This window comes from Gossypium hirsutum, chromosome A05 (assembly GCF_007990345.1).
Source record: "Gossypium hirsutum isolate 1008001.06 chromosome A05, Gossypium_hirsutum_v2.1, whole genome shotgun sequence".
NCBI classification, from domain to species: domain Eukaryota; kingdom Viridiplantae; phylum Streptophyta; class Magnoliopsida; order Malvales; family Malvaceae; genus Gossypium; species Gossypium hirsutum.
The window spans coordinates 4,738,598-4,766,307 of NC_053428.1; the positions used below are offsets into that span (position 1 = coordinate 4,738,598).

Consider the following 27,710-nt stretch of genomic DNA (forward strand, 5'->3'; position numbering starts at 1 on the left):
TCGTCAATTTTAGACAATTAATACTTCAAAATATTTTTATTTTATATTTAATATTAACAAAAAAATTATTTAATTTAAAACATCGGGGTTTGATTACATATATAACTTTAAAAGAACCAAATTTTAAAAATTTCTTTTATATTTGCTTTTTTTTAAAAAAAAAAGCAATGAACAATAAACTAAAATAAAAGAATAAATTGAGACATGCATGTTAGTTTGAAAGTGGATCGATTTAATATAATAGCGTTACCCAAAAGGGCAAAATCCCAAAGAAAAGGGCAGTAAAGTAAGTTCACACTAGATTTTCCTTTATCCTAATTAAAGTTTATTTAAATTATTTAAAATTTCCATTATTAAAAAAAATAAAAACGTCGTCAAAATGCACTAATTTAGCAGTCCGCCAGCCCCCTTCAAACGCAAATAAACCCTCAATCTCTCTCTTGAAAACCACAACTCCCCACACCTCTCTCTCTTTTCTCTCTACACTCACACATTTTCCTCACTATACTCTCCCTTTAACGCCACCTTCCCCTTCCAAATAAAGAAAAAGTATTACCCCCCCCCCCAAATCAAAGCCATGGAGGCGCCTGAATTCGTTCCAGGAACCACCTGTTGTTCCCAATTCACGCCTGACAAACCTGACCATTTCATTGTCGAGGACTTGCTCGATTTTTCCAACGACGATGCCATTTTAACCGACCAAACCTTCGACTCCTTCTCCGCTGCTGCCCACTCCACCGATTCTTCCTCCATTACTCCCTTCGACACCTGCAATTCCTCCTCCTTCTCTGCTTCCCAACCCAATTTAGTAACCGGTATTGCTTCCCGTGCTTTTAACGATGGTCACTCCTCCGCTGACCTTTATGTACCGGTAATCCCCCCTACATGCAATCATATATAGAAAATATGGCTGTTTTTTTATTTATTTATAAATAAACTGGAATATATATTTGAATGTCAGTTCATTATTTTTACTGCTTCCGCAAGCCAATTAAATAAATTTTACAACTACGTTTCTTCGGAATTTTGGTTTGAATTTCAAAAAGTATAGTGAGTCATAAGCAAAGATTTCACGTATTTTCTACTTTTTGATTATTTTCCCGGCAACCAAACAAAGATAAAGATTAAGAGCCATGTGCATGGCAACTGCAAATTGGTTAAAGCTGTGTGAATAGCTTTATTGAAGTAAAAAAAAGAAAAGAAAATTGGCTGATAATCATATGTATATTTTTTTACAGTGTGATGATTTAGCGGAGCTAGAATGGCTGTCAAATTTCGTGGACGAATCATTTTCAAGTGATGACCTGCAAAAGCACCAGCTGATATCCGGAATAAAAATCCGACCCGATGAATCATCAGAGACCGGAGGGTTTCAATCCGTTCTGCCCAGCCAAATTAACGACGCCATTGATAATGGTGACAACAACCACAGTAACAATACCAACAACCCAATTTTCCATCCAGACATGTCGGTGCCCGCCAAGGCCAGAAGCAAACGGTCTCGTGCTGCGCCATGCAATTGGGCCTCCCGCCTCCTTGTTCTCAGCCCGACAACTTCATCTTCAGAGCCTGACATCGTCGTACCGGTGCAACCACCTCCACCGAACCACCCTGGTAAAAAGCCCGTCAAAACGATATCGTCGAAGAAAAAAGAGGGTGGCGTTGCAAATTCGGATGGGCGGAAGTGTCTTCATTGTGCTACGGATAAGACGCCGCAGTGGAGGACTGGTCCCATGGGTCCCAAAACATTATGCAATGCATGTGGCGTGAGGTATAAATCGGGTCGGCTTGTGCCCGAATACCGACCCGCTGCTAGCCCCACATTCGTGCTTACAAAGCATTCAAATTCCCACCGCAAGGTGCTGGAGCTTAGGCGACAGAAGGAAATGTTAAGGGCTCAACAGCACCATCAGCAACCATTCATGCAGCACCATCATCAGAACATGGTTTTCGATGTATCTAACGGTGATGATTACTTGATCCACCAACACGTGGGCCCTGATTTCAGGCAGCTGATTCTAGAGTAGAGTACCTTAACTAAGGTCGAGAGTTCTTTAATTTTTTTCCCCCCAGAATTAATTTAGTTATTGAATTCATTAGTGAATTCCAGTTTTTTGTTTTTGATAATTTTCGTAGACTAATTTTCTCTTGAGTTTGGGCTTTTTTCCTGCCAAATTTGGCAAACTCATAAACCCCACTTTTCTTACCTGAGGCAATTTAGTAATTTTAATTTTAATTTTTCGGTGTTGATTCTTTATTTTGACTTCTAAGCTCCAGTCTCTCTCTCTCTATATATATTTCACAAAATAAGCAATTGCTTGATATTAGATTAAATTAGTAGTTAAAATATAATTAATCAACATTACGGGCTCATTAGATTATTTATATCGAAATATCTAAGCTAATGCATTAAAGCTTCCCCAAGGTAGTTAGAATTTTGTAATGTTTATAGCATAAGTTCCCATCCATATCATTTATACAATTGCTTTGCAACCAGCAGAAGATATAAAGTCAAGAATCATTGTATTTATTTAGGGTTGCATGAAAATGTACAAGTCACATGGAGTTTTGGTTTTGTCAATAGACTGAAGACACACGAAACATAATTTAAGGTCCATCCCCACCGACAGAAGGTGAATATTGCAAAACCGTTTTCAAGGTCCCTACTTTCATAGGGTAAGGCTGTTAGCTAGAATTAATGGCATATAAGGTCAAAAAAAAATTGGCCAAACTTGATTTTTTTAAAGATGAATACTGTGCAAGCACAAGCAATACCAACCCTAATGCACCAACAGTCGTCTCTCCTATCCTTATTTTGTTGTTGAAGACTAGAACGTAGTACTATATATGATGCTTGATGATCAACATAAATTTCAGTGAGAAGAAATGGGATGACGAAGTAGCTTTTAAGTTTTTACATGTATACAGAGAATGTTTATGAAATCAATGCCTATCCCGTAACAGTTAACATCGTTTTCTGCGAATACCATTTGCACAAGTTTCCCTACCCTTGGGAAAAAAAAGGTTGGTTCTCACACAAACATGAACATGGAAATTCAGGTCTAGCTAGATGAAAAAATATACAGGAAAATTGGGTTTTCAAGATTTTTCAAAAAAAGAATTTATTCTATGTGTATATAGTAAACCATGCAGCATGTGATGTGTGTAAGGATTGGAATCCGGAGAGGTTTTAATGGGGAAAATATGCTATACGATCAGTTATCAACTACAAATGCTTTTTCTTTTCCCTTTATTTATTTATGTGTAGGCATTGTTGGTTGACGATACCTCTGTCTATGCACGATCCTAGGCAATGGTAATCCCATAGGCCTGCAAAATCATTTTTAATTAAGTAAAATAATATTCTTAACACTTTAACCACTTCTTCATTGCCTTTGTCTTGTTTGTTAAAACAAAGGAAATAACAGTACAGAGGTTAATGCTGTAGTATATATATAGGTCAGTTGTTAATATATGTACAGACACTAATTAATTTAATATGGAAACAGAAACGAAGCGAAGTTTGCGGTAGTCACATGCATGCCTCCCCTCTTCCATCCCGCATGCATATGAGTCAGTCTTCAATACCCCATCACTTACTCATCTTTTTTGTTGCCATTCCAATAACCATAATATGGATTTTAGTTTTAATATATTTCTTTTATGTTTTTAAACTTTATTAGGCGATTACATGCTATCTTTGAATGCTCCTATTTGAGAAAAGGAAACCAAGTGTTCTTTTTATTAAATAATTATTAGAAATATCCAGATATGGGAATAAATAATGATGTTATAAATATATTGGAGAAAGTAATGAAAATATGGGCACCCATGCAGCAAGAGTCACATATTTGCTTGCATGATGCTTCTATTGTAAAAGAAGCTGTCCCTTTCAATGACTCCGCACCTGCACAATTTGCAGGTTTCTGCTCTCTTTTCTTTAATGGATAGAGAGATACACTACTTTTATCTTTTGCCCTTTTAATCATCTTCTTCATTTCCACTTTTTACTAAATGACATGGAACAACATAAATCATGTTTTTGGGGTAACGAAGGCAAGTATTTCGGGTTTTGGATTTGTAATTTTTTCGGGTGTTCATAACCTAATGTTGAGGGTTTCGACCTTGGTTGAGCAACGAGGCAATGAATATGATCAGGGCCACATAGCAAGAGAGTAAAGAAGGTAAACTTCAGAGTTTTGGATAGAATTACATGGCGTGCAAAAACGATATGAATATGTCAAAATTTTTGTGAATACAAAATAAGGGCGAGTAGAGGAGACATGTTCAGATTTCAGGAGCTAAGAAAAAAGGGATAACCAGACAGGGACGGTTCGACCACGCAAATTGCAAACATTATCCAATTTGCTCCTTGCGATGGCTATGTTTAATGATGCATGGAAGCACATGCTTGTTTTTACGAATACGTCAACATGCTAAAATTGAAAAAGATATACAATGGCAAGCAATATTCTTGGGGGTGATGGAATGGTAAAAAGGTCCCACAAGCAATGCAAATGTCGCGCTAATGGGTTTAGACATGGGCACCATAGCCAGGGCAAACTTTGGAAGACACATGGGGACACCCTCATCTCTTTCACCTTCCTTACTACTAATTGATGCTTAGGAAGCTAATATAGTCATAACATCACTTTACAAGGTACCTCTGCCGAAACCCACACCTAAACTAAACAGAACCGTCTTCGAAAAAGGCAAAGAAGGGGACACATCAGAGGTACACTGGACACATGATGCCAAGGATTAAAAATGGATTTGAAGGTATACTTGACAATTTTGAACATGATACAAACAAAATAGGGGGGAAAATAATCAAAACATGACATGAGAACATAACACGGAACATACAATTAGGGCTAGAGAAAATAACACAAACATGACATGAATAAATGAATTCCGAGTCTATTTGAAGGCCAACCAGGAAGCCTTTACTGGTAGAATAGGATGACAATGGAGAATGGGATCATGCATCAATTCATTGCTTTCACTTTTCATTACTGCAATATGAAATTATTTTAAACAAAAAGACATTTGAGCTATGACAGAATTCGAGTAACTGGCAAAGCAATTCTATAATTTAAAGTAAACTAGTTCAATCAATTTCCATAACTGAAATCTAAAGAGAGAATTTCCGAAATTGTCTAAAGTGAACACAATTCTTGCAGTGTAAGTTATGTCCATCAACCAAGACTTGAAATTTCAATTCAATTAATAACAAAAAGGACACACTTATGAAATAGAACAAATCTTCAAATGGACAACACAAGATGGAAAGCAATGACTATGATCCATCATGCTCTAATTCCTTCCACTTTTGCTATGTTATCGAGGCACACTGAGACCTAGTTCTGTACAAAATTATAAAAATAAGAAGCATTAGCGAGCAGTCTATAGAAAAGAAACTAAATGATGAGGTTTTAAATGGTGAATAAAGGTACCTCAAATGTATAAATCAATGGGGTCCAGAAACATATTTACTTGTGATACATGAAAAAAGACCTTGTTGGCTATGGAACTTATATGTTACTTGAGAACAAGTTAATGAAACATCTACAATAGATACGAGATAACTTGCAAAAAGGACAGTCAAAAGTGGCACCTTACATTATATCTATTCGGAAATTTCTAAAGAATTGGTCATTTAGCATGCATGGACAAAGCTATCCCAAATTTCAATCTGATATTTGAACAAAAGAAAAAAGCACCATCTCTGCATTTCAAAATACAGACAACCAAAGTGCAGAAAACAAAACAAGTTTGAACAATTCTTATGGCTCTACATTAATACCACAACTACAACGTACATTGAATCATTTATTTCAACAGGAAAAAAGCAACGTTTGGACTCCAAAGCTCCATCAATATCAATGGACAATGAGGACAGAAAAGGGCCTTCAGTTGTAAAACATTCTTAATTGACTGAGACAAATCAAACAACCTTATAGATCACATTGAAAAGAAAAGAACAACCAAGTAATAAAGAATGAAACAAAATATAGAGCTATGGACTTGAACATATCGGTCATCTGTATTATATAGAGAGCCTATTAGAGTACGATATGCATAAAGTAAATTGTCAACATAAGGTAGAGTCTACATTTCCAATCATATTAGAGTATAAACAAAATCTTCAACTTTGACCAACAAAGCAAGATTACTATCAATAATTTTCAGTGCACTGCTTAAAGAGTTATACACAACCTTATCAAACCATGTGAAAGCTCCCCAACTCAGGTTGTGTCTTTCTTTGTATCTACCCCTGTTCCAATACACCCAACTTATCAAATCATCATACATGTACATTTATTCTCACTCACTTGTTATTACAATTTAATCTCCCTTAAGTTGCCAAGCTCTTTTTTTTTTGGCTAATCTCTATTAGATTAACCATTATAGATATAAATTGATTTTTCATTTTTCAATAACAAGTCTAATTGGGTGACATCTGACCAGATGCACATTTAATGAACTTAAGCAGTTGAAACCAAGCACAAACTTCTCATGCTTTGCCTTTCCTACTTGCTTAATTCTTATCTAACTGAACCCAAGTCACCTTTCTGTCTTCACTTTCTCTTGGTTTAGACTATCAACAAAACATTAACAAAGGGAAAACTTATACATTAAGAACTATTAAAAAAAAAAGGCAACCAACAAAGAATAGTTAGATGGTCTTAAAATTGATAGCTTTCAATGAGGATTCATTGAACATGAACATCATGGTCACGAGATGTCACAACCTAAACAAATAACATTGATTTACTATATTATTTAAGTAAAAAAAAAAAGTTGCTTACGGAAACAAAATTACAAACATTTTGGAGATTATCAAACTCCTGGATTTGCACTGCAAAGCATACCCTGAGACAACGACCTAGAACTCCTTGAATCGATGCCTAGACACGACGTTAACCGAGCTGAAGACACGGCTGAGTGGAGAGGCAGCAGAGATTGAAGACAACCCAATTGAGAAACAGACCTGAAAAATTAAAGCTAGACAATTTAGAAGCAAAATTTCGGTAATTTAAGGGAAACCCAAATCAGAGAAAGGGATAAATTAAAGCGTCGTTAATAAAATTGGAGAATTGGAAAAGAGGGGCCTATAATTAATGATAAGGTTTTCAAAGGGCTTACCTTGAAAATGTCGGAGAAGTGCAAGGAGGAAGGAGAGAAGAGGCGGGTTTTGGTTTAAGGGTTGGTTTGTTAATGGCGGATTTGAGGGTAGAGAATGTTGGTTTTGAGAGAGATCTAAATCGAGACGCCATTTTCTGAGAAAAATAGTGAAATATTAGGGTTAGGAGGAACTTTAGGGTTTTTGTGGGGTTTTAGCATTATAGGTTTCGTTGGGGCGGGGAAAATTACGAAAAGGTGAAATAAAAGATATTAATTACCAGAAGTCACTTTCTCTCTAAACTATTAACTAAACAACAATTTAATAAAATTTAGCATTTTTAGCAAATGGAACCTTTGGGTCTGAGAAAATTCCAGACCTGTAGTTATTATGCTATTTATTCTCTCTTTTTATTTCCAAAATTTGAGAAATATATGGACTAATTTCTCCCTCTTTTACAACCCTTTATGTTCCTTTTCTTTGTCAGTATAGTCAATACTCATTCAATTATTCAAATTTATGATATTCTTTGGGGAATAGATGCCAAGTTTAGAGGTGTTTGGAGGACTACAGTGAACAGTCTATAGATGCATTCATAATCCCCTTTATTTTTAGATGGTAACAAAGGCAAAAGACTGCTAAGCCAATGATAAATAGCATTATTTCCTTCTGAATTTCTGTTGAATAGCACTAGATCATAACTTAATCAAGGAAAAACGCAACCCATCAATGGTTAGAGTACATAATAGTCAGATAAGAAATGAACATTATGGTTCCTCAATCTGTTGTAGCAACAAATTCCAATTGGTATTTCATTTCTCCGTCCTACAATGAATGGTTAGAGATAATCCTCATCTACCAACGGCTCCAATTTGTTCTATTCCTTGTTCTAACTGGTTCCACAAGCCAACCAAAAGGTTGCTCCTCCTCCGAAACATCATTGTTGTGAAGCGATTAGACTTGTTACTGTTGACTGTGGAGGCACCATAAGAAGGGTTTTGTTTTTTTTCTTTTGCTTCAACAACATTAGAGCAAGTTCAACTTCCCTGTCACTGAATCAACTACCACCTTTGGTCCTGTACAATCACAAAAACAGATGTATAATAAATAAAGAAAATAAAACTTTTCTTCTTTTAGTTGTTGTTTACATTAATTCTACTTGTTATCACTCATTTCTTTGTTTGGTGAAAGTGAATTTCAACATCGATAAATGAGGAAGTGTATGCAATTATATCTCATACCATCTTCAGCTACCAAGCAATGGACTCATCATGGCATATAACATATACTATAACAGATAAGCAACTACAACAGTTCTAGAAGGAAAAAGAATAAAAAAGAACCAAACCAGGTCCAATGGCAAGAACTGTCTTTGATCCTGCTGAAACCTGTTCAAGAAAGCAGTCATGAGATCTTGGCCACAAATTTTTCTTTCAAATAATAAGCACTATGAATTTGGTACTCAAAGATCAAATTCAAGACCACACCATGATGTAGTAGAGAAACCGAGGAACCACTTGGAACCCTTAAACTGTGTAATAAAGAACCTCGAAGAACTAACAGTAACTAAGGCTATTGGTTCGTTTGTACGTTTAGGCCTGTCAGTTACCATTACACTGAAGTTACCTAACTGTGAGATTAATCGAAGTGATGCAAAAAAAATACCTGTGTTCTTCCAGCATCAGCAACAACAAAAGTTGGAAGGCCAATATCCTCAGCTGCATCCCTTAACTTATTCCTGACAAAGAAAATGGAAGGTGCACTTACACAACCATATGTGTAACTTGACATACATGGTGAGAACCCACTCACTCCCAACAAAATCACCTGCTTACATTTCTTGTTGATTCCTGCACGAAACGACTATTTTGGGTTGCCCACAATCCTCCCATTCTCTTAAAAGGGATCGATCACTGCAATATTTTCAAATGATTTAATGTTCAATTAAACACCTAAACAAATTACTAACATAGACAAAGGGTTCCAACGGATCTTCCACTAGAGCAAGGTCAGACCAACTTACAAGTAAAGCTTGAATTAAGAAATTGGCTTATAATCAAGAGAAACATACCTATGCATTAATTCAGCATAAATGCCAGTGGCAGCATCTGTATATTTGGACAGGAAAATTCAGCGGAACAATTGAAAAGCAGACGAGATAAATTTTAAATCGAAAGTAGCAGCCAAGGAATCTCACGTGCACATTGGGATGCGATCTTCCCCGCTTTCATCTTTAGGTCTTGTCTAACCACTAAAACCTGCCATAAGCAGCTCAAGACTCAATATTCCAGAGTTTATGAATATCATCAGTCGTTACATTCGGGAGATGTTAATAAACAAATAAATAAGACATCAAAGTGTTCCTAATTAATTAATCATAAACACAAATTTAAGTCAATTAGTTCAGCAAATATATGGAAACCATAATCAGAAACAATATATACAATCAAGTTAAAGCATTCAGAGGAAAAGACACAAAATTAGCTTCTTGGATTTATTATCAAACAAGTTGACCCACAATGCGATCCACTTTTGTATTTAAAAAAAAAAACCTTCAGTCATGGAAACAACCTAAATACGCTAAAATAACATTACATGTGTTATCTGTAACGATTGTAGTAGGAAAGAATCAAACTTTAAGAAGTAACAATAAAAAAGAAGCCAATAAAAAAAATACCATTTTAAGGTCTTGGTCAGCATTAGAGGAAACTAAGTCTAGTTCTCGAAGCTTTCCAGGTAGGAAATTCTTCTTCTTGGAAAGGGTTTTAGTGGGTTTCGACAAATCCAGAAATAACCCCAATATGAAACCAATAACAAGGCCTGGAATAAAGTTTTCAGGTTTGAAACTTACTCCTAACAATGCACTTCCCTGTTTCTGCAGCTTCTGATATTGTATAACCACTATCAATTAGTACAAATTAAAAATAAAAAAGAGGGAAAAATAACAGCCAAAATGAAAGAAGTGACTGAGAAGTACCTTGTTTGAAGGTTGAGAAGAGTTTCGAGTGGGAGCCCACATGATCTTTGAGAAAATAGATTGAATTGGGCGTAAACTGGTTGTATGTGGGAAATGGAACAGCCAGGAATACTGGGTGAAAGAAGACGCTAGTTGTAGAAGAAGGGCTAGAGATAAAATGATTTGTCGTCGTGTTGGAATTCGCTGAATGAATACAGGGTTACTGTAAAACGTAGTCGTTGAGGATAATATACTTTGAAATATAATTATCCTGTTTCTGTATGATATTAGTTTTTATATATATTTTTATGTCTGATTTACTATTTATATTTCGGGTGTCTAATTGTCACTTCTAAAAATGTCAATTCCAAAATTTTTTGTTTTAATGTATAACAGAGTTTTTCCATATTTTTGTTTGATATATTACTTAAGGCCTCAATAGAAAATAAATTAAACTTTTATGAAAAAATTATACTGAATTAAACTCTTAGCTTTTGTTAATAAAAACTGTTAATTGATCGATTTGACTATTAACCTCACTAATATGATTGATGTAAACCATTAAAAACTACCATATGACAGTATGCTATATGTTGACATAGTATATTACATCAGAAAAAAATATTTTTTAAAAATTAAAAACATTTTTAAAAGGTTAACTAAAATTTGCATACAAATAAAACTAGACAAATAGAAATGAATTTAAATAATAATTTATTTAAAATCATTTTGAATGAATGTAAAATTAAAAAAATAAAAAATGTGTAAAAAACTCAAAAAAAAATATTACTTACTAAAAAACATCATGCCATCCTTTGATTTCAAAAGTTGTTGAAGTCGAATACAAATAACAATGTACATGGTTTATGAACAGAAGATTGGCTCTAAATATAATCAAGTTGGCTATTTACACTATATTACTATTTAAAAAGTTCCAAACCATGCCCATTGAGTTGATCCATTCCCTGCAGTTCAAGTCTATTGCTTTTGGACTTGATTCGATGTCCTTGTGGCATTCGACTCATCTATTCCCTGCAGTTCAAATCTATTTCTTCTGGACCCGATTCAATGTCAGTGAAGCATTGGCTGCTGAGATCAAATAATTCCAAGAATTTTGACTTTCTTAGACAACCACCAGTTTCCTCTTCAGGAAGCTCTAATCTTTTAGCTAGTGGTTGCTAAATTAATCTTTACAAAAAATTTGTATATATAAAATATTTAAAAAAAAAATTCAATAACTTTTTTGAGTTTTTTTCACATTTTAATTTTTTATATACATTTTAAATTTTTTTTATAATTTTTGAAGTTTTTTAGTTTTGCACTCCTTCAAAATGAATCTGGACAAATAATTATCTAGATTTATTTGTATCTGGACAACCATTTTTTCATATAATTTTATATGGCCATTTTAATTATTTTTGAAAAAAACTTTTATTTTCTTATTTTTTTGCTAATGTGGCAATCCATGTCAGCATACTAACACATGGTAATTTTTAGTAGCCATGTCAGTGAGGTTAATGGTCAAATTGACGGTTTCTATTATCGAAAAGAATCAATTAATTTTTTTGAATTACTGAAAATTCAATTAAATATATTTTTTGTAACGGGTCAACTGATTATTTATTTATTTAATACTGAAGGCATTTTTTACCCTAAAGCCTTATTGTAATAATACAATACAACCATATATAATAAGAGGTGACATCTACTGAATTTAATTTAAGTTTTGAATTTATATTTTGTGTAAAATATTCGTATACAACACAAGCCACGTACGTGCATTTTGTGTTACCAACATTATGGATTCATGTAAAGTTCGACGACACCAAATTATGACCACGACATGCTACACTATTAGTTCAAAACAACCCAATCCATAGCCAACCTGATGGTCCGAGCATTCCATCAACGGCTCTTTACGGATATGTTTCGAACTTCTTTATACTAGGTGCCACAGGAAATGTTGACACTGTTACATTATGTGCAGCCCCTTCATGCACCTGCTCTGACCTTACAACCATATGCAAACATATACTATTTGTCCTAATCGGAGTATTGGGTGTCACAACATGGATGATATGTGTTGCTAGAGGACTCTTAGGCTGCGCCAGTTGAGCCGCCTTCTAGGACTGCCTACTTTGCCTGAAGCACTTGCAAGAGCTAGCCCATGCGTGAGGTCCCATGAGCTCTCACGTCAGGCAAAAAAGGAAGTAGGTTGGCTACTTGTGTAATTCGTCGTGCCAGAAGGATCACTGATCAAGACAAGGATCTGAAGTTGGCTGCTTATCTTAGCCAGCACGAAGCAGCAGAAGTGGTGGTGCTGGCCAATGTACTGGATATATTGTCACGTTCTTTCTTTGGGTTGGAAGTACAAATGTGTACATACAACTATAGAAACTGTAAATGTATACGTCTCAGACGGAATACTTAAAGCAATCTAGTTCAAATACAGACAAAGACAACGAAACAGAACAGAATATTTGAAATCTGTAAAAGAAAATAATAATAATTTCCTCAATGAATGAAGACTGATTTATGATACATAAGGCAAAATGAACAAGCAATGATAGTTAAAAATACATAATGAACAAAAGAACCTCAGAAAGCAAACAAACTCTCCTACATGCTGCAGAGAATACACAAATTAGATATGACGAAATCTCATAATCATATAATAATTGAATCTTACAATGAGTGTATCCACCCACCTTTCCTCACAAGTAAGACCTTGAAGGTCCTCTGCCTCTCTCTAGTTCCCTCTTCTCACCACTCCATATCTTGGTGAATATCATCAGCTGGATTTCACCTGAACATGGCCAATATGCTATACAAGAGTAACACAATTAGTGCCACATCTTTAGGAAAATGTGCAGGCCATCTACGAAGTATATAGAAATTATAATAACATTGCTAGCAAACAATGTTATATAGGATGCAGCCTGCCTTGGTTTGGTTTACTCCCGACTCCTGGTTATTAAAGTTTCTTAGGTAAATTATAAGTCTTCTTAAGGAACTTTGAAGCTGTCTCATCATTCCGGTAACATAACACTCGCAGAAGAGTGTTTGGTTCAGTAGGATTCCACTGCCCTGATGTTGGAGGTAGTGGAAGCCTGGACCTTGCAGATGAGCCATATGTCTCCAAGGTCACACGTCTGAACCGCTCAATTAAGCTCTCTGAATCGGTTCTGAAGAGGGGAAGGACACCTCTCACTGTAGATGAAAACTTATCTATGAGGTCAGCAGGCAAACCATCCCCATTGGCCCAGAACAGATCTTTAAGAGCTTTGAAATCATCCTCTATAATTTGAGAATCCTGTCGAGAGAAAGCACGAGAAGGACCTCCAGCAAGTAAAACAAGCAAGAATCCATCACAGGAAGCTTTCATGATATCAGTTATAATCCTTGTACGAACTCTTTCGTGTACAGTTTCTGAGATGATCAACAAGTTCCGCTCCAGTTCCTGTAATAGAGGGTCAATCCTAGAAGATGATGGCTCTCCTACATACAAACCATCCCATAAAACATGACTTAGGTCATGGAATACGATTTTGTAAGCTACAGCCTCAGAGAGTAGCTGAACCCCTTCCACACAAGCAGATGGTGTTAGTTCAAATTTCTTGCTCAAACCATTCGAAAAATCTTCCACATGAGCAGACTCACAGTTCCTCAAGTGAGTTATGATCCTCTTCTCTAAAACATCCATCTCAGATCGGATGCAGTGGAAAGTATTAATACGAACACAAAGCTGTGGTATCCCAAATGAATTATCTCCATTCATTGTTGCAACCTGAGAATTTCTCTTCTGAGAATTTTGTGACTTTTCTTTCTTCTTCCACACACCTTGGAACTTTGATCCTATCTCACATCTGGTCAATGCAGGCATTGTGGGGATATATGTACTTCGTGTACCTACGTGTCAGATTAAAAGGACAAAATGTTGGCAATTCTAAAAACCTTAGACATCATATTCAGATATTTTATATGATTTGCAGGAATTTACCACATCCAGATTTTGCCTTCATTACGTAATTCTGAAGACATTTATCAAGGCCAGCCATCAAATCAGGAAGCAATGCAGGATGTGTAGGTATTGGCAACTGGAAAAATGCATCTAAAGTCTCATCAATGATTCTCAATATTTCAACTGCAGAGGGAGCATATCCTTCTTGATTTGCCTGTGGATTCCAGACCTAACATAATGGAAAGTGTTGGTTAGCAAAATGAAAAATAAAATAGTAACAACAAAGTCCAATTATAAGCATATTGCAATCACTACTTCATATTCAAGTTGGTTGCAGGAACATTAACCACTTCCTAAGAAGATACTGCTTGATATGTAACATAGAATGTGCAAAATAAAATTCTGTACATATAAAGAAATCATCTCCCACTAACGTATGCAATAGGTGAAAAAGATCATAGGCACTGAAGCAGTTTTAGGGTTGCAAAGCACACAATTATGATTTTAATAAATGATAAGGAAAGTAATCATATTTATGAAAACCAAACCACTAATCCGACATCTGGAAGCTGATTTCTACACTCTTCATTCCTTCAGAATACCTAATTACTTATAATTATAGGCCTTAGCACGTAATCCAAATGTTTAGATTTAATAGTTAAACGTAATTCCTTTGCCTTCTCAGTTTAGGCGTTACTTACCTGTAGTCGAAGTGCAACAACCAGGGTATAACTGATTTATCCCTAAAGAGAGTAATACATTAGCAAAATATAATTGCCTTCGCACCCATGCATATATGTACATGTGTACATACATAAATATTATATATGTATATACATATGCATATATATATAATATATGCATGCGTGTGGATAATATTATTCCTGCAGCAAGAAGAGAACACTTATCCACAAAGACAATAAATTTACATTAATGAAACTGTGAGTTGAAGAACTAGGATTTTGATGGATTTAAAATTCAGATAAAATTGTCATCCAGATGAAAAGAATAGCAAGTCCGTACCTCTTGTTGCAAATTCCTGTCAACCCATTCCTTAAGTCTGTCTAATCTTGTCTTGATCCAACCTTTAACCAGATTGGCAATTGCAGTTTCAGCCTCATAAGGAGGCATCTCACGGATTATGGCCTTCCCACCATCTTCACTGTCTACTGCATCCTCAACTGCAATCTGAACAAGATCTTTCTCAAGTTTATCTGCAGCTCTCAGGACTTGAACAGCATCAGGAGTTAACTCCATAATACCTGAGATGAACTGTTTTATCTCATTTGCATAACAAGAATGAAGGGTGGCCACGGCTATACCAGCTGCCAAAGGATGCCAACCCTTCAGTATTGGACTGAAAACCTTCGTCTCATGGACTGCTAGCTCACCAACATCCTTAGCAAGGATTGCAAGTACAGGAAGAGGATTTGGCTGGTTTTTCGAAGCTCTCCTGCTCGAGTCTGCTTTCTCCATTCTCTATACAAAAAACAAGAAAAAAAGGAAAAAAAGAGCATATGCCTAGTCATTAAACCAACTAAAAAGGAGAAAAGGGACAAGACAGAGAGCATCCAAAGGCAGCAAACACTTGTTGCATTCAAGCCCATGCATATAAGGATCTTGTAAATGTGGAACGAACACGCGGATACAAAACAAGTGCCACAGAAACTTGGCTTTCCTTCATTCTCAGTAAAATGGACAATAGCAAATATTAAAGACTTGCCTGAGCAAAAGCAGTGCGCAACGATGACCTGATGTAAGTGTCAATCCTATTTCGAGCTACATCAACCTCTCCTTTCCTCTTTCTCCGATACTCAGTAGATACATCCTCAACCAAAATCTTAGCTGCTGATACACCCAAAGAAACAATGCCCTGCATGGTATATATATTTCCACTATCGAAAGTGTCATGGTATGCAAGGAGTCTTTTCTCTGCCCAGCCTAGTACGGAAGTCAATGTAGAACTTAAGATCTTGGAGTAGTCAGGATCCTTGGTTGCTTTGGCATCTTTTGCTACTTCTGCTAGCTGACCATCAGCAGGATATAGTAAGTCCATTTCAACTTGCCCAGTGGCAACAAAACGGTGAAACAGGACCCATGTAAAGCAGAGATTATGGAGCATTTGGTTAATACCAAGAACCACCCACGTCTTCTTTATGTGCTCCATAAGCTCATCAACTTCCTCAACAATAGACGTCTCATCATTAATATCAAAGCACGTCTCTAAAAGCATTTCATAGAGTCTAAGATTCAGTGGAATGCCGTCAGCCCAGTGGCATGAATCAGAGAAAGACCCATCAGATCTGGAAGCAAGAGACATAACAGCACTGCGAAGAACTTGCATCGACTCATTGTTCTTTCCAGTTTCTATTGGTCTATCTAGGGCTGCATGTATGATCTGCCGCAGCCGTTGTGATGCATTATTTGATTTATCAAGTGACACGCGAGGATGCAAAAGTAACCCAGCCTCAAGAACCTTAAGGTTTCTTTTCTGCCATGCATCATATTCTTGTTGATCGGTAAAATCTGATTGCTTGAGCTGTTGTAATAGCTCCAATGGCAGAACAACTGACTCAATTCGTCTTCCGACCTGTGATACATATATTTATGATAGATATTATCAAAGCTAATGAACCCAGTATAAACATGGTAAAGTCCTCATGCAAGCCTCCACCCCACCCTAAAGTCATCCCCAACAAGAAAGAAAACATGCAGCAGATATTAAAAAAAAGAAAAGAAAAAAAAAGATAAACACGATAGAAATTCATCAGAATTCTAATACATTTTTGTCTTTAAGTTGATAATCTTGTTGGTTTTATATTATTACTCCATTATTCATGATTAAATTCTAGAATCAAATTTGTTTGTACATTAAATCATAATCTACTTTTCAACATTGTGATCATCGGATCTTGTTGCTTCAACTTTCATACTAAATAATTAAAACTCAATTTACTCGTATCAGAAGCCGCATTATCTGGATCAAGAAAATTGCAATTCAAAGAAAGAAGCAAAATTGCGGATCAACCAAAACTCGATACAAAATGAAAACTCAAATTTTAACTAACCAGGCCGCCGCCGATTCTCAAAAGCGCTCTTCTAACTCGTGAATCAACGGTCTCAGGTATCCGCATTTGAATCCTCATAAGCTCCCCTACAGTCGTAGGTCGCTTGGATTTGCCCTCGCCGGAGCCTGGCCCGGAACCCGGACTCTTTTTCGATCCTGGCGACTTCAATCCAAAAGCCTTCTTCATCTTACTAGCGGCAGCTGACGTAAGCGAGCGTTGCAACGCGGGCGAATTAGGTGAGTGGTTGTTGTTTTGACTAGGCGAGTTGTAACCCAGCGAATCAGAATTGGAAGCGGAAGCGGAAGCGGAAGCGGAAGAGGAGAGAGGTTTCGAAGAGGAGGTACGGCATACGGCGAGGAAGACGTCATAAGCAGTGAGTCGGAGGTCGGAGTCGGTGAGTTGAGAAGCGAGTTGTCCGAGTGGAGATTGGAGATCGGTTGAGGTAAGCTTGCTCGGTAGCATTCGAGGTTTCGTTTGCAATGGCAGTGGAGTTGACTCTCTCTTTGAGTGGCCGAGCGAAAGGTCTCTGAAGAGATGCGCCATTGTGTTAACTCGAAGAGAGAATGAAAGAGAAACGAGCGAACGAGTTACACCATTGGACTATTTGAGGGAGTAAATGTGTAAAACCAGATGGGAAAGAGAAAATAGATAGGAGCTGTTTGGCATTTTTGTTTTTTCAATTTCATTTTATATTCTAAAAATCTTTTCTAACTTCAAAAAGAAAAATTCTGGCATTATTATTTAAACATATTAAACTATTGCTTTTACATAGTTTTAATATATCAATAATTAATCATTTATAAAATTTTAATTTATTTTACATATATACAAGTCATACAACACTATTTTTTACGATTATATATTAAAAATATTTATTTAATTCATTGACCTATTAATTAGGTATAAAATTATACCTAATCAAATATATTAACTACAAATTTTAAATAATAATACTTCAAGAAAGCGATTTATGTAGTGATTAGCATATGTTAGTCATAAATTTGACTTTGGTGCACAATTTAAAAATTGGATTAAAAAAAAGGAAAATTGATTAACATAATAATTAATTATAATTTCAAGATTTCTTTTCATCTTTGGGCGGAGAGTGAATAAGACAAACAGTGATAAGGGCGTGAGAGCGCATAAAGAGAGCAAAGCGCGTAAGGAACTACCAACTGTTTTCGTGCAAATGGGAAGTGTAAAGGCAAAAAAAGGGAAAAAGGAGAGCGAATAAAAAACCAATGAAAGCTGGATAATTTGTGAGAAACGGCGGGATCCTTGATTGGTAGGAAGCTGTGGGGCTGGATCGGGACCACGCGCACATCCAGACTCGTTAACCCACCAACAAAAAAAATTTAATTTAGGGGTTTTAAATACTGACATAGTATGTGAATATCATTATTTATTAAATTAGTATGTTTGAAACAGAAATAAAGGTAGAAGAAAACAGATGAGCAGCACTCATAATTTTTCTAATACATTTATTAAATTATCATTACAAAATAACATGGGTTTAAAATGAATTATTTTTAAAAGTGGAGGAGTAGCTACATCAAATCTTTGTTTGTTTGTTTTTTTTTAATCAAATGTACCCACACAACATTTTCAATATATTTTTGACGTAATTTACTAAACAATATTAAATTGCATCTATATCCCTAAGTAACTTTTGTTGTTAGAAATATATGAAGAAAAGAAATCCAAAAATTAGCTGAAAGAAGGGCGAATGAAGGCGAAAGTAGGAAAATTAATGTTGAAGTTTGGAATATATTGAATGTCGGCAGCAACGAATACCAAGTAGTAACCTCCAATGATTAGGTGAGATTAAGATGTTTCTATGAAAAGTACTAATCGATATCCAAAATGTTAAAATGTAATAAATTTATAAAATAAAATGGTAAACTATAAAAAAAAAATATTCACTTTTGTTTGTCTTATATTACATTTTAGTCACTTATGTTTGAAATGTTACGTTTTAGCCACTTACGTTATCGTTTTGTTACGAAGTGATCACTCTACTATTAAATTTCATTACCTCCCTGACAGCAGTCCTATGTGGCAGTCCAAATGAGTTTTAAATGACAACTTAGATATCTAGTTGTTAAGATAAAAATAAGTTTTTAATTAAATAAATTTAATTTAGACTGCTACGTAGGACATCCAAGTTGGCACTTAAAACCCATTTAGACTACCATATAGGACCATCATTAGGGAGGTAATGGAGCTTAACAATAGAGTGACCACTTCATAACAAAACGATAACGTAAATGACAAAAACGTATCATTTTAAACATAAATGACTAAAATGTAATTTGAGACAATCAAAAGTGACTACTTTTATAGTTTACCCAAAATAAAATGTGATGTTTTTTTTGAAATGATAAAGTTAAATTAATGGAAATTATAATATATTGGTTTTAAATTTTATGTATTATTTTAAATTTTATATAAAAATAGAAATATCCTTAAAATAGTATTTATTGTTTTATAGAAAAAGATTTAAATTACAAAATGATACTTCTAACTGTATTCAATTTTTTAAAAGTTAGTGTCTAGTTTTTCTTTTATCATACTTAAACTATACTACAACTATATCTCGTTATCAAATTACCCTAATCTTTAAAAAAATTTATTAGCCAATCATTTTGTTCCCGTGATAATTTTTAATTAAAAAAACCCCAAAAAGGTTCAATATAGTCCCCTTGAGTTTTTTTTTTAAGAACGTATAAAAATATTTATCTCTTTTATTCTTCACCTAAGAACTTCGGTGAAAAATTCAAGAACCCGTTGAACAACTCATACAAACCCAGTTTTCGACGATAAAACCGAGATTCCGATGAGGTTTTTTCCTTTTTAAACTTCAATTTTGATTCATTTTTCACTCTAATTCAAAATCTATATATTATTTTTCTTAAAAACAACTTTTTCTGTTATTTTCTATATACTTTGCACATATTAGTTGATGTTGGATGAGCTTTTAGGGATGAATATCAAATTTATCCATAAACTTTGGTTCAATGTGCAATTTGATACATGAATATATACAATTGTTTTCATATTTGATTAATATAATTGTTTTTGCATGCAATATGTCAATATAAAATGGTGTTAACTCAATAATATTGTTAATGATTTGTAAAAACTAAATTAAATAAAAATTTTATGTATAAAATTACACAAACAAAATTGATGTATAACATTGCACATTAGACAGAAGTTAATAGATAATTTTGATATTTATCTCGAATTTTTCTAATAAAAAATCTAGATAAAACATGAAATCTAAATATAAAAAAATTAAAAAATAATATGGTAAGAAGATTGTAAAAATAAAATAAAATCTACCAATTAAAAAAGCACATTAAAAGAGAGGAAAGAATTGTGAGGAAGAAAACAGCGTAAAAGAATTGGAAATTTTTAATTTAATTTCCCTATGAAATTTTGCGTACGAGTTAAAGGTGCTACATATTTCTCGTAGGGTATAAATTTATTAGAATTGGAATATGAATTTTGTTGTCGAAAATTGACTTTAAATGAGTTTTAAAAGACAAAAGAGATAAATATGTTTATAAGTTTAAAAAATATCTATTTAATTTTATTTTAATTTTTTAATTAAAAATGATCATATGTCACAAAATAATTGATTAAAAGATTGTTTTTATCGATTGAGGTAATTTGTGTACCAGAATATAATTAAGATACCACTTTAACTAACAAATATCATGAGTATAATTTTTTTAGCATTTTGTGATTTAAACTTATAAAAATAATAAATTTTTATTAATTTTATAACTAAATTATAATCTAATTAATAGGTAACATAAATTCAATTAAATTCTAAAATAATAAACACATGTAAATTTAATAAAAAATATCAAACAATTGAAATTAGTGCCCAACTCTCTCCTCCTGCATATTTTAGTGCGTTGTGTATTTTTGCATGAAGAAGAATAGATAATCCATAGCATAGCACAAAATGAGTATAAAAAGGATTTTATTAATACCACACACACGTTATTTAAAAGAAAAGGTAGATTTGTATTAATTTACACATCATAGTTCGCCAATAATTTGATGTAGCTGAGTCAGAGCTCCAATATTAAAAAAGTACTATGGTTACCAAAGGACAACATGCCACATGCATTTGCTCATGCTTCTTCTTCTTTTGCCAACTAACCATGCATCATTTTTACGGATGTATTAGTTAATATGTATTGATATTTAATAAATTAATATTGCTGAGTGAAACTCGAATTTTTTGAAATTTTTTCCAAGTGAATTAAGTTATTATTTTTAACTTTTTTTTCTAACTTTGTGAAGAATCCAAGTATTTAAAGAAGTCGCTTGAGACGTGATTGGGGTTTACCCCCTATCATAAGCAAAAGAATTTTTTTTAGTAGGTGACTGTATGTCACGCACGACTTAAATCCCATGAAGAGTTCTCGTTTTGTATACTTACATCCCGAGTGGCCTCTCAAAGCACTCGATTTTTCTACAAGATTAAAAAATAAAATCTCAACTCGATTCGAAGACAATAATGTCTTTTTAAAGGATAGGTCAGTTCTTGACAAATAAAACTTTTAAAAACTTCTTCACGAAAAATCAATAATTGTAAACAAATATTTGTTAAAATTTAAAATTAATGTATGTTAAAAAAATAAATATAAAATAAGATTTTAAAACATTTGTGGAAATACCTTATATTTTAATAATATTGTAGCATGTTTTGAATGCTTGGACTTTTTCTAATTTAAAGATGAAAGCCAAAAAAAGGGTGTGAAAAAGAGATTAAAATAGAAAATAGTGTTAAAGCGAGTTCAAATTGCTTTACCAGATATGCATATCAAATTTGATTTTCCTTTTTAAAATATTTTAAAGATTTCGTATCTGATTAAAGAAATTATGAATTTTGGAAATGGTCGTCCCCATATAAGCCATCAGATTTGAAATTACAGGGTGCCATTCCCTATCCTCAGTCTAGCAATCTACTTAGCTTTTGTCTTGGAGTAGTTTTGCTTTATTTATTTATTTATTTTATGGGTTATATACCCTTTTCAATTCATAGCAAAAGATAAGAGTTTTGATTTTAATCTTCATGTCGGCACTGGGTGACGACGAGTTAAGCTTAGTTCTCAAATGGGTTTATGATCAAAATGACAGGAAATCCTTCTCTCAAGTCTGCAAACAATGGCTGCGAGTTGACGGTTTAACCCGATTATCCATTCGGGTTCTTGAGCCCGATCTCATCCCCGTTTTCTTGCCCAGATTCCCAAATCTGCTTTTCTTTGAAACCCAGGTTTTTATCTCCAACCCCCACCTTGAATTAGTGGCTAAAACATGCCCAAATCTCCAAGTCCTCAACCTTAATCTTAAGAAAACACTTGAAGAATTCGAAGAACTTGACGGGAATTCCGGTTTTGAAGATGTTGGGAATGATGGGATTAGCGCTTTGGCTAATGGGTGTCCAAATCTATCTAAAGTCCTGTTGAGAAAGAGGAAAAACGTAGCGAATTTTGCTGTTATTTCCCTCGCTAAATTGTGCAGGAACTTAACAACTTTGGATTTAGGAAGGTGCAATTTGGTGGATGACCGAGCTGTCGAAGCAATTGGGTGTTCGAATTCGATACGGGTTTTGAATTTTGAAGCTTGTTCGTTGATTACTGACCATGGTTTGGCTGTTTTAGCAACTGGGTATATCTCCAAAACGCTGAAAAAACTGGTTCTCGCAGAATGTGATCGAATCACTGATTCTGGGGTGTCAATGTTGAATCACATTTGTTGTTTGGAAGAGTTAAATTTAGCTGAATGCGGGCCGAAGATAACAGACTCTGGTGGCCTCGCCGTTTCTTCACTTTCAAGTCTCAAGAAATTGAATTTGGGTTGGCTGATCAACTTATCGGATGTCACAGTTATTGCCATCGCCAACAATTGTGTGAAGTTGGTGTCGATTGATTTAACAGGCTGTGAGTTAGTGACTGGAGTTGGTGTCAGAGCATTTGGTAACCATGGTTCTCTAGAATACCTTGTGTTGGCTTCTTGTTACAATATTTGCATGAATGATTTGAGCATCGTGGTTAGATGCCAGTCACTGAGGGACATTGTGCTTGATAAAGGACTGAGGATGTGGATTCCAATGCCAATGCAAGTGCATATCAACAAGTTTTGTCAATTACATTGGCGTTGAAGGATTAACACACACAAAACAGTCGATTTCTAGGATAGAAATTTGGATAAAATCAAAAGGTTAGTGCTTCTTGATTTTGTCAAGTACCCTTTCGGAAAAGAATTTATACAAACATCAAATCTCTTGCTCATGAATGTTAATAATTGCATTCTCTCTTTGGACTGTGAAATTAAAAGAAACCGTATTGATGCTTGTTCAAGATTATTGATGAAGGAAGCTCAGAAAACATTGTTTGTTTGATGGGAAAGCAAAAGTAAGGGTATTTTCTGATTGGAAATAAAGTATTAGCAGCCAAGATTTCTTGTTGAAGTTTCAAACTTTTTTCTTTTCTCTTTTTGTTGTTGTTTTCTTAATGTTGTGGTTGTAAAGCCTTTTTCTTGCTTTTATTTGAGGTTTATGACACATTCATCATTCTTAAGGTATATCCCTCTTCTTCTTTTTTTCTTCCTTGTTCATTGAACCAATTAACAAATACAATTAATGGTTGTACAGTTGTACTTGACAATGGTATGTGTCACTTTCATCCCTAGGCCATACGGTTTCTCCATTATAAAGCCTCTGGAGCTGAGGAAAAAATTCGTTCTTTAAAATTTGAAAGATAATTGCACGAATCAAAGTATTTAAGCACCAATCTCATTGATCAATATGGCAAGCTATTACGTCTAATAACGTTTATACAGAACAGTTTAATTACGTTTTACTGAATTTCTTACGTTAATTTTCCATGTGATTACTGAAAAAAGAAAGTTGGAATTTTTGGCCCATTTTATATGTAATACTGCAATTTATGGGAACTGAGGGTGAGTTTGGATGGGCGGTGCGTTTACCTGCGGTTAGTGTAAAAATAGCGGTGACGGTGAGATTAGATACTGTAACGATAGTGTAGTGTGAAATAAAAAGTAAGCTAAACGCACCGCACCGCAACCAATCGCCCATCCAAACCCACCCTAAGAGTTCGAGGCCTAATATATGAGACCAGGGTCCAAGCTATCCGTTTCGTTGTCCGAGAAAGCGCGCGCAAAGCAAAACCGTCCTTGTCTTCCATTTTAGAGAAAAACCCACATCCCAAGTAAAGCAAATAAAAGAAGGGATCATCTTCAATGACGAGAGCTGTTGGTGCTATACTACACAGATTTACAAATGGGGTTCCCTCGACTTCCTTGATTGTTTCTCGAAGTGGTCTGTTGAAAAGCAGTAGGAAATTATTATTATCATCAGTATCCTCAATATCATTGTCTACTTCAGTATTGTATCAAGTTAACACTGACAGCAATGAGCATCAATTTCGAAGTATATCCACTTTCCCTCCTCTCTTCATGGGCAGGCGCTCTTCCAAGATTGCCGGCAGAAAGGTCTCTTTTGTATTATTTTCTTATATGCCCGCATTTTGATGAACTTAGAAATATCCTTATTTCAAAGAAAAGAGACATGACCCCCCTCCCCGAATAAATATAGCTGTTTTATGGTTTAGCTGCCACCTGTTTGATGAAAATCCTAACAGAAGATAAGCCCAATTGTAATTTATGAATGGAAATGGTTTATCTTATGTTTAATCTTCTTTTAGCGTGGAACTGAAATATGCTTTCATCTCTTATATATGCGGTAAAAAAACTCAAAATCAATGAAATAATTTTATACTACTGTTCTAATTAAATCCAGGGTGCTCAAGATGCAAAGAAGGCCAAACTCTATTCAAGGATTGGAAAAGAAGTTGTATCTGCGTAAGTTGGTAGCTCATAGTCCCTCCTTCATTAGCTATATTAATGCGAAAAAGAGTTTTGCATGTTGCTTTTTTATTAGTTAACTGCAGGAAGTTCTATCATGTTTAGTTCTACTAGTTTGTACAACTTCCCTACATTTTTGTATGGAGACGAAAATGTCATAAATTGATGCTTTATGCGTGGCAGTGTAAAGAAAGGCGGTCCAAATCCGTCATCAAATACCGTTCTTGCTGCTGTACTTGATAAGGCCAAGGAGCTTGATGTACCCAAGGAAATATTGGAGCGTAATATAAAGAGAGCTTCGGAGAAAGGGCAAGAAGCTTACATTGAGAAAGTTTACGAGGTCAGTGTGTGAATACTGTCTTAATTTTATTTATAGACTTGTTGCTATAGTGATAGTCAGTAAGATTGGCTCTTCAAGTATACCCCTTCTTTCAGGTATATGGTTATGGTGGAGTTTGAATGGTAGTGGAGGTCTTAACAGATAAAATAACTCGGTCAGTGGCAGCTGTTAGGGAGGTAGTCAAGGACTGTGGAGGAAAGATGGCGGATCCTGGTTCTGTTTTGTTCAAGTTCAGGCGTGTTCGAGTTGTTAATATAAAAGTCACTGATGCTGACAAAGACCAGCTCCTTAACATTGCGTTAGATGCTGGTGCTGAGGATGTTATTGAGCCTCCAACATATGAAGATGATACTGATGAGGATAGGTCAGAGAGGTAATGCTCTTTCTGTTTTATATTTCCGTACTTCTTTTCATTCTGAATATGTTTAATTTCTATAGAAATATAGAGGAAGTAATTATAGTTATCTTTTCTGAGCATTTCTCTTTTACATAGGTTAAGGCTATCACTGGTTGTGCCTTAAAACATGTAACCTAAAATTTGCAAATACATCTAATCAAAGCTTCTCGTGGTGTACATGAAGTTCAAAAATATGCAATTTTATTGTTTGCATACAGGACTCGAATGACTTGTTTTCTTTTCTGACTGGAGATTGTTCAACTGTTCCAGACAAGAAAATATTTGGACATATAATGACAGTATTATGGTTCTACAAATATGATAGGCATGATTTTATCTCGTTATATGTTCTGATATCTGTATGCTTTAGTAAGTCCACATGTATGGTTGTCAATAATACGTTACAAACCTATCCTTTTTTTTTCCTTTTTCAAATAATGCAAGTTGTTTTGCCACTTGGACTGGGGAAAGCCTAACCGGATCCCTCCATGCAGCTATTATAAGATTGTAAGTTCGGCAGAAAACTATGCAACAATTCTTTCAAAGCTACGTGATGAAGGAATAAATTTTGAGACGGATAACGGTTCCGAGCTACTTCCACTAACCAACATTGAGGTATTTATCTGTAATGTGTATAATTTCTGCTAAACCAGGTTCTTTTGCCTTCTATATGGCTGATGCTGACCTTAGGTTTTGCAGAATGCTTGGCATACATTGAACTGCCTAAGCCAGTGTTTTATTGTTTCACCATCTTGCTTCTCCTGGCAGTGACATCATTTACTTTCGGTTGGTTTCAGGTGGATGATGAGGCTATGGACTTGAACAAGGAACTTATGTCTCAATTACTTGAACTTGATGATGTCGATGCTGTTTATACGGACCAAAAGTGATTTATTATCTAGACCATTTCGGTGATGGTACTGATGTTCTGATGCCGTGAGTCAGTTAACTTCTTGTTGGTGCTTAAAAATCACAATCTTGGCTGCATTGTTGCTCATTTTAGCTAGGGATTTCCTAGAGGACCTTTATATTCATCATTTGATTTTCAAGTTTCAACCCTCTGAGAATGGAAGGAAGAAGAAAGGTTGAGCAGTTTTAACTTGTATCACAGTTTAGATAATCTCTCTTTTATTCTTTTTTACAAATTCTGAAGAGCTGCCATGGCTGAAACCACTCTTTTCAATCCTAAACCATGTCTTGGTCTTGAATAAAGGATTAATTGGCAATATCATCTCTGCTTTAACTCTAACAAGTGTAGATGCTTGTTTCAGGAAATATCATTTTTTGTAGAATCATCTCTTGGGAATAGTTTTCCATACTAAAAAAAGCCGTGGAAGAAATCTTAAAGAACATTTGACCTTGGGAACGACATTATTATGTTGGGGATGTTTTGGAGCTAACCTTGGAAGGTTGGTAAGTTTATTGAGTTACTTCCCTATTAGGATGTGCTGAAGAGTATGACTTAAAAGATTTCAAATACAGACTTTATTATGGAATACATTTTTTAACATTTCCGTGACATACAAGTACTTTCTTGATTAATAAAAAAATATAGAAGTAATATGTGTAACTATTACCAAAAATATAACTTTCTTGATTAATAAAAAATATAGAAGTAATGTGTGTAACTACTACCAAAAATATAACGTATTAGTTACAAGTTATTTTTCTTTTCTTTTATTCTTTTTATTTCCTCACAGCAACAAAACAACCTTCTACAACAAGGATAAAAACGACAAACATAATTGCTCATATCTGCCACTTTTCGTTGCTAAAGCAAGAAAGTTTGACAGAAAAAGTCTAACAACTTGATCTTATCAAAAGCCTTTACTGGATAAGGATACATAAAAGGAAATTATATTATAACCTAAAATGGCCTACCTTAGCAACTGTTATTGAAGATATGCTCCTTGGACTTTCCTAATGTTTCTTCGTCCTGACGTCGAGATTTTAG

General features: G+C 34.7%; 5 protein-coding genes across 7 annotated transcripts; 2 read left to right on the top strand and 3 right to left on the bottom strand.

Moving 5' to 3' along the window:
• The first annotated feature begins 405 nt into the window (after positions 1–405).
• On the top strand, positions 406–2,236 carry LOC107906963 (GATA transcription factor 12). Its single transcript, XM_016834125.2, has 2 exons — positions 406–871; positions 1,239–2,236. Exons 1-2 carry the CDS (start codon positions 578–580, stop codon positions 2,025–2,027), a joined length of 1,083 nt encoding a protein of 360 aa, XP_016689614.2. The 5' UTR covers positions 406–577; the 3' UTR covers positions 2,028–2,236.
• Positions 2,237–5,071: 2,835 nt separating this feature from the next.
• LOC121202894 (protein NONRESPONDING TO OXYLIPINS 2, mitochondrial) lies at positions 5,072–7,526 on the bottom strand. 2 transcript variants are annotated; one of them, XM_041112928.1, is made up of 3 exons: positions 7,150–7,526; positions 6,876–6,994; positions 5,072–5,366 (listed from the first exon to the last, which is right to left on the bottom strand). In XM_041112928.1, exons 1-3 carry the CDS (start codon positions 7,278–7,280, stop codon positions 5,341–5,343), a joined length of 276 nt encoding a protein of 91 aa, XP_040968862.1. In that variant the 5' UTR covers positions 7,281–7,526; the 3' UTR covers positions 5,072–5,340. The 2 variants fall into 2 exon arrangements, with proteins under 2 accessions (XP_040968862.1, XP_040968861.1); XM_041112927.1 differs by having other exon boundaries at positions 5,336–5,366; positions 6,813–6,994; positions 7,150–7,502.
• A 239-nt stretch (positions 7,527–7,765) lies between these two features.
• Positions 7,766–10,324, bottom strand: LOC121229236 (peptidyl-tRNA hydrolase 2, mitochondrial). Its single transcript, XM_041112925.1, has 8 exons — positions 10,104–10,324; positions 9,804–10,010; positions 9,324–9,384; positions 9,198–9,234; positions 8,962–9,039; positions 8,792–8,864; positions 8,475–8,514; positions 7,766–8,202 (listed from the first exon to the last, which is right to left on the bottom strand). The coding sequence occupies exons 1-8, from the start codon at positions 10,143–10,145 to the stop codon at positions 8,153–8,155; spliced, it is 588 nt and encodes a 195-aa protein (XP_040968859.1). The 5' UTR covers positions 10,146–10,324; the 3' UTR covers positions 7,766–8,152.
• Positions 10,325–12,600: 2,276 nt separating this feature from the next.
• LOC121229237 (protein unc-13 homolog) lies at positions 12,601–17,824 on the bottom strand. The gene is made up of 5 exons (XM_041112929.1): positions 17,112–17,824; positions 15,767–16,633; positions 15,067–15,522; positions 14,083–14,272; positions 12,601–13,991 (listed from the first exon to the last, which is right to left on the bottom strand). Exons 1-5 carry the CDS (start codon positions 17,652–17,654, stop codon positions 13,057–13,059), a joined length of 2,991 nt encoding a protein of 996 aa, XP_040968863.1. The 5' UTR covers positions 17,655–17,824; the 3' UTR covers positions 12,601–13,056.
• A 4,070-nt stretch (positions 17,825–21,894) lies between these two features.
• LOC121229238 (probable transcriptional regulatory protein At2g25830) lies at positions 21,895–26,975 on the top strand. Of its 2 annotated transcripts, none has more exons than XM_041112930.1 (6): positions 21,895–24,647; positions 24,955–25,016; positions 25,203–25,359; positions 25,455–25,732; positions 26,251–26,371; positions 26,554–26,946. In XM_041112930.1, exon 1 carries the CDS (start codon positions 22,207–22,209, stop codon positions 23,293–23,295), a length of 1,089 nt encoding a protein of 362 aa, XP_040968864.1. In that variant the 5' UTR covers positions 21,895–22,206; the 3' UTR covers positions 23,296–24,647; positions 24,955–25,016; positions 25,203–25,359; positions 25,455–25,732; positions 26,251–26,371; positions 26,554–26,946. The 2 variants fall into 2 exon arrangements, with proteins under 2 accessions (XP_040968864.1, XP_040968865.1); XM_041112931.1 differs by having other exon boundaries at positions 23,697–24,647; positions 26,554–26,975.
• Positions 26,976–27,710: the final 735 nt, after the last annotated feature.